At 33.8% G+C, this 7314-nt stretch overlaps 1 protein-coding gene across 6 annotated transcripts in view; it reads right to left on the bottom strand.

Annotated features, from left to right (window-relative positions):
• Positions 1-5428: 5428 nt before the first annotated feature.
• The window catches only part of Vang (Strabismus domain-containing protein Vang), a 242921-nt gene continuing 241035 nt past the window's right edge, over positions 5429-7314 (bottom strand). For all 6 annotated transcript variants that reach the window (XM_089592372.1, XM_089592371.1, XM_014356122.2 and 3 more), the window contains one exon: positions 5429-7204. In XM_089592372.1, the coding sequence (XP_089448498.1) occupies positions 6359-7204 (846 nt within the window). In that variant the 3' untranslated portion in view covers positions 5429-6358. The remainder of the gene's footprint in view (positions 7205-7314) is intronic.

Raw genomic sequence — 7314 nt, 5'->3', positions numbered from 1 at the left:
AATGAAGAAATTTCAAATAATGATTGTAAAGTTTTATTTCATGTTTTAACCTTGACAACATCACAACTTCATGATCAGTTTTAAATTACTAATGTTTTTGTTAAATACATGTGAAATATGATTAATATAAGAATTAAAAAGGACTTTAGGAGATCTTCTCTTCGTGCACTACTCAAATTACTAGTCAATTCTGCACCATAATTTTTAAATAATAATTAGTTTTGGTATAGGCAGATGATCTTGTGAAAAGCAATATATCAGTCTATGGTAAGTCAAATTTTTTTACATTTAAGAAAAAAAGTTATTTCAGGCACTAGAAATACACAAGAAACTATGGTGAAAAAGTTTTAGTGAAACTTAACAAATTTATAGCTTGAATAATACAGATCATTTAAAATTATTAAAATAAACTAGTAATAATGTAAACATTCATTTCACCGCTTAAAAGTTGTAACTTTCACTGAGAAAAGTTATTAATAAACTAGAATAATGATAATGTTACTAAGTAGTCTCAATCCTATTTCAGAAAAGGAGTTTTTATTTTTTTAATTATTCCTGTGTTATGTCGGCGCGACGATTTATTTGAGTCTAAGCTTGCGCTAAATAACTCAGCACTCGCACTGAGCGCATTAGCGGGACACGGGCTAGAGAAAAGTTCCCTTGAACGATATGGGGTATTTGCGATGGGGCTTTGACTGTTTAGAGGAAATCAAGTGGTATCAAATAGAATTGGTTATTGTGCGGTATTCCGACGCACCCACTCGCGACGCGCTCGTGGATTATCGATGTTACCTTGAGGTACGTATCGAATAATGTCCCGTTCCCGATCTAGAGGTTACCAGTACTGTGACGAGTAAGGGTAGTTGTTCTTGAGGTTATGCAAGGCTACCTTATTTAAGTTATTTTTTCTTAAATTCTACACTATTATAATAGTTATATTATTAATATTTTCGATGAAATTTCTTATTTTTTGATTTTTAATAAAATAACACATTTTATAAAACTTACAATTTTTTTGTGTTTTTTATAGAATTTCTTTGTTTTTTTATTTCATATGCATTTTTTAATCTTTTTAGTTCCTTTAAAATTTATTATTTTCTTACTTTTAAAAAAAATTTTATATTTGTCATGAAATTTTAAATTTCTTTACAGTGGTGTTACGTTGGCGCGACGTATTATTCGAGTCTAAGCTTGCACTTAATAACTCGGGATTACTACTGGACGCGTAGGTGAGACGTGAGGTTAAAATGTAGCTTAATTTCTTGACCGAGCGTTCAGAAATTTGGGGAGCCCGACTGTTCTCATCAAACTGAAGCGGTTGTCGAGCAGTAGTGCGAGATACACGTTCGCGACGCACTTTTGATTTGTCAAGAATACCAGGCACAACATGTCAAAATAGTATCCCTTCCGCGATCCAGAGGTCACCGATACTGTAACAAGTAAAGGAAGTTACGCTGTAGAGGTTACGCAAAGGGCAAAATGGCTTAGATTCGTGACCGGTCTAGGAGCCACCAATACCGTCCGGAGTAAAGGTGATTGTCCTAGACTTTACGTACGGTACAACTCTGTTATTCATTCTCGTAGTGTGGCTTTTAACCCAAACCGTAACGCTAACTTTAAAAATACGTCTGCGTTTAAATTGAGTGTAAAGGCAGAGTTAATCACCTTAATATTTCAAATCAACTTATTTTATTTTCGATATTTAAATGTACACGTGCCGAATTAACGCGAAGTATCCGAGGTTTAAATTTAAAAATGGCGATCGTGGAGGACTGTAAAATACCAGAGGCGAACTCTAACTATCTAGTCGACCGTTTGAGGGTAAAATTTGAACTTTACTGTGTCCTCACCTCATGGTAGACTGCGAAGTAGCAGAGGCGGACTCTTACTACTCAGTCTACCGTTCAAGGGGTAGAAATTAACTTTCTCTCTCTCTCTCTCTCTCTCTCTCTCTCTCTCTCTCTCTTTGCGGTAGACTGGATTGTAGCAGAGGCGGACTCTTACTACTTATTCTACCTTGAAGGGCTATTATCAAGTCTCTTTCTCGGGGCCTCCGGGCCTTTTTATAAGGAGAAGCAGACCTCTGCAACGCGCTGGTTTGAGACGACGCAGGAAGATTTGCCGGGAAAATCTTGAAGGGAAAAGACAACAGCCAAAGATCTAATTGGCTAGAGGTGCTCTAGTTCAGATACTCAAAAATTGGCACATCCCACATCCAGCTCATTCTCCTCCGTGTTCCAAGAGAAGGAAAGGTGATGCACTCACTCGTACCCTTCCTATCTCCTTTACATCCAAATTTTACAGATTTTCCATGTAACTTAATATTAACATTAAAATAAGATTGACTAAATTACTAAATTTTACTAATGCAATGCACAGTTCGTTTATTCAGCCAAGCTTGTTGCAACAAGAGCGGTAAAAATCGCTTAATGTTTAGTGTAAGTGTTGATTGAAAAATCGTCTGGTGCGTTGTGGTATTAACAACCGCTTTAGTAGTGGTAATTTTTAGTCAGTCATAACTACAATAGTTGCTAAGTTTGCCGTAATCAGGTGTTTGTCGCGGACCATTGGTTGTTAAATTAGCTAAGCTTGTCGGTCGTTTCAATTTATTGTTAGTTATGAATGCATTCCAAAATATTAGTAGCACGATCAATTCGTACATTTCTCTTTGCCTACTCGTTGGAGAGGATGTTGGCTCATGGTGCTCTGGAGATTAGAAAATTCCGTTGCTTATATTGAAGTGGCCGTGCAGACTCTTTCTCTCTGGGATATCCGAGTGAGAAAGAGGGGAAAGAACTATTGTTGATTATAGGCTAGACTTTACCGTTTTCCTTTACATATTAAGCGACTAGCAATATTTGACAGGGTTACCAAAAACTAGGCCATTTGCGGATGATACAAAAATTTGATAGTATAAAGGGGTAGCTCAGCAAACCGTACATCTGCAAAAACAAACAAAAAGTTAATAATGTTGATCTGCTAGATTTACCGTAGTTAACACCTTCACTTATATTGCTGTTGCTTGTTGTAAGTTTCTTGAATTTGGCTCAGCCATGTCTGTCTTATTACTTAAATTAACGATATATAATTTTTATCTTAATCTAATTGTTTTAATTCTAAATTATTTGTATCTAACAGCACAGCTGTTCTCAGCTAATTTTTTCATCTATTAGTTCTTTAAAGTTATTTTATTTTTCAACTTTGAAAAGTATTTCGTTTCGTTCTCGTTTCCAGTCAGCGTAGGCCAGCGTGCATGTATGCGAGTCATATTATACAGCAACTAGGTAAGCGGAATACACAACAAGTTAAAATTTTATTTTATTTTTCAAATTATTCGAAATGATTCAATGAAAGTACATGCTTGGACCTCCTTAGCTGTAGCTGATTATTTACCCAGGAGGTAATGCAGCCCTTTACCCGTAAAATTTTGGAGGAAAAGTACTTTTGGTAGATTATAAGCAATACTTTTACATCATACCCAGAAGTGGTTAAAAGGACAAAAATAATTAGCTTTCAAGAGATGACGGCAGTCAAAAATATTTTGTTAAATATTAAAATTTTAGAATATTGGTATTTTCAGACATCAAATGCCTAATAGTGAGGTACTTATTGTCGGAAGAACTGTTTGGAAAATAAAATTTTAACTTTTGCTGGTCCCTACTTACAACACAAGTTTTACATGAAAATAAAAACGACACCTGGTAGACGTTGCCAAAACGTAACAACTGAAGAACTTGACAAAACAGCCGGTACTTCCAAAACTATTATACAAAAATTAATAGAATTAAAACTAAAAAAGCTCATAAAAAAGAAAAAAACTATTTTCTGGTGGTAAATTAAATTTCAGTACGTTTTGTAATAATGGTGTATAATATCTTGTAACAAACAAATTTTGACTCTTTAAGTGTTAGCATAAACAACACAGTCAAGTATATCTCTTCTATACGTTACTAGAAATGTTAAAACATAACTTTAACATGTCTGATGCTTTAAAAAAATCATACTGTAACTTTTTCACAATAATTCAAACCATAATTCGTTTATGCATAAATAGTTTTTACATTTACAGGATTTGCTCTAGCGGCTGTTTTTATATAAAATAAAACTATTATCATGAATAGTCATTAGCAAAAGCTAAAAATTAATTTTTTAAACAAGTGTCTCCAACAATCACAACCCCTATTATAAAATTTTTAAAAATGTCCTGGTACCCGAAGCTAGTGTTACAGCGGATACCCCTGCAGTAGTGAAAACGGTAGGCCTATTTCCTTTGTATCCTGTCCCTACCACGTAAAAGCATTGTGCCGAGCAGCAACTACCAAACCTGCACCCGTAGGGCTAAGGCTACATCATGAAGTCAGGCCAGGTCGGATAGTTGGGCAGTGTAGTCTTTTTATAGAATTATTGTATTGAGTTGCGAGGAAATACAAACTGCAAATATATGCTTAAATATTGATCTCACTCATTCATACGTGTTTAAGTGCCAACTATCCATCCTATCCATTTAGCCCTATAGAAAAATAAATATGTGCCGTGTCTTGCTGCTGACTGCAAGCCGAGCAAGGCGCGACGTACCACAAACTATTTTTTAAACTATCACGTGGTGACTTTTATTCAAAATTAATACAGCAAAAAAATATCAGACTTTATTAACACTTTCTAACCAGTTTGAACTTAGGAATATGATTTGATTTATATAGCTTTTTTCCCAATGCTTGCATTAAGGAGGCTCCCTCATGCAGAAATACCAACCCTCGTCATAAGTCTCGAATTTGCTCGCAAACTTAGGTATAGTTGGCATCACTGGCGCAAGGGAACATAGACTAACCTGTGAAAATATCATGACTTGATCAATTTTTAATAAAGTATCTCGAAATTTTCCAGGGTAACATTTACTTTGCTAGGGGCCATTTGAAAGAGGAGGTTTTTTTCTACAAAACGTGGGCACTCTTATTACGGGAACTGTTGATTTATTCCAGTTTTTCAGTTATTTTCATCGTGTGTGTGAGCTCCACGATAAGAATACATTAGAAAGCGCTACATTAAATTAATACTATCTCGAAACTTCGCAGGGTAAACGACATAAATAATTATATCATTGAATTCAGTACATTTTTAACTATTAAATTCATCTGGTCTTGGTTCGGGAACTGTTACGAGGGAGCCTCCTGAAATAAAGAAGACAATTTGATGTTACTGACGCCTAAAATTTCAGCGTAAGCAAAAAAAAATTTAGGGCTAAATTTTGGAGTTCAAAAAATTGTTCAATATTAGTTAAAGCCTTACATTTATGACTTCAAAAAATGTAGATATTTTAGAGGGAAAGATGAAGTTATTTGAGACGGAGTATAAATAAAGTATATCTTTTGGATGGTTAAAGTTTCTTTAATTTGCTTTGTTTTAGATTATAGGAGCTTCAAAACAAAAGTACGTTACAAAAGGCTTATCTTTATTTAAGAGGTATTATAAAGAGTTTTTCAGAATATTTTACAATCTCGTGAAATCCTGTTCAAATATTACATACCGGCTGGCGCACGGGAGTTTGAGTATCCACACACATTTTTGAATAACACTTGAATTACTGTGAGAGTTTATACAAAAAAAGCAGCGATGACCGTTGATATCACCAAGATAAATTTATAAATAAATAATGGTACAGACATGCATGCTCATTTTAAAAATCCTATTACTCTATGCATAACTCTCACGATTCAGCGACTTCTTAATTTTAAAATGAATTTAAATGAATTTTTGGCATGTAAAATATCTCAAACATATTGTAAGCTACAGAAAAAGTTTTTTAAATGCATTAAAATTAACTCAATTCAAACTTAATTTGAACTCTATACTTGGAAAAACCAAAAATTAAAAGATGTTTGTAGATGAACGAACTTTATAAAATGACAGTACACAAACTATCGAAATTCACTTAAAAACTACAATTTTATAAAAATGTGAAATTCGATACGTTTTAGCTACTGGAATCTATAAATGTGTCAAAAAAGTTAATTGTGCATCAATTATAGTAATGTGCACGAAAGTGTAAAAAGCTACGGAAAAGTACGCGAACATTTTCTTTTTATGAACAGAAAAGAAAAGTGCAAGGGTCCACTTACAAAGCTACTTATTGTATTATGAAGCTGAAACCTGTATACTTATTAATATTTTCAAACCACTATATTTATATGTTAAATGCTATAATGTTCTAAAGTAACCAGTATCTTCTTAAAAATAGATTTATCTTGACAAGTCAGAACGATGAAACTTTTTTTAGAAAACAGCTTATGGCACTAGATCGCAGCCTAATACTTATAAAAATTTTTTCGGTCACAAACAAAATATAAAAAGAAAAAAAAATTCATACGGACGTCTCCGAATTTAGTCTTAATAAGAATCTATTTGATTTTGGAAGAGCTATTTGCTCAGTTAAAGATAAATTTGGTAGTGAGTAGATCGTACAAAGGAGAGCTATTTCTCCTTGCCGTAGTTGAAATACTGAGTTATGACGGAGTGGTCTAGATGGCAAATCTCCCTCACATACTAAAGCCCACTCTTGTATTTTACGCTGTTGTTCTTTTTCATTTGAAAGAACAGGACTTGTATTAAAAAATGGTTCTAAGAATGAACGAGGTGATAAATCTTGAGATATACAATGTGCTAATCTTTTTAAAATAGTTTCTACTGTATAACGAGGTTGTTGCCTAGTAATTCTCAGATATTTTTGTAAAGCTCGAGCCATTGAAGGAAATACAGATTGAGCAGCTTCAAGTGGATTTAAGGAATTGGAATGGGACATTATATCTGAGTTTACTCTTTGTATATGAGCAAAAGCTTCTTCTGTAGCAGTTATCAATCTCGCTTTCCGTTTTCGCACTCTTCTATCGTAATCGTGTTCTTCATAAAAACGTTCATTATGACTTGAATCTCTTCGTTTTGCCTGTGCAGTTTGTACAGCTTGGCTACTTCCATATGCAGGTTGACTATATTCTTCATGACTACTGGCAGTATTGCTATCTACATTGTAGAATTTAAAGTTGTTATGGTTTTTTGTTTTATTAGATTTCGATGCTGGTAAACGTTCTAAGTACGGGTTGTAAATAGAAAACTTCGTATAGTAATTTTCTAGAATCCAAACTGCAGCTTGTTGGATGGATAATTGACCTATAGCAAAGGAATGAGATTCACCATCAGGAGATCGAATAACCTGAAACAAAAAACGTAAAGTAAATTTTGAAAACTATTCTATTGAATAATATTTCCAAAAGTATGCATATTTTTGATTGCTCAATATCGAAAACTGTACCAATAAATCAT

Source organism: Copidosoma floridanum, unplaced genomic scaffold, assembly GCF_036245765.1.
Source record: "Copidosoma floridanum isolate Cflo_tuat_1 unplaced genomic scaffold, Cflo_Japanese_pri ptg000016l, whole genome shotgun sequence".
NCBI classification, from domain to species: Eukaryota; Metazoa; Arthropoda; class Insecta; order Hymenoptera; family Encyrtidae; genus Copidosoma; species Copidosoma floridanum.
Note: the sequence above shows the minus strand (reverse complement) of the source record. Positions and strands in the feature narration are given on the sequence as shown.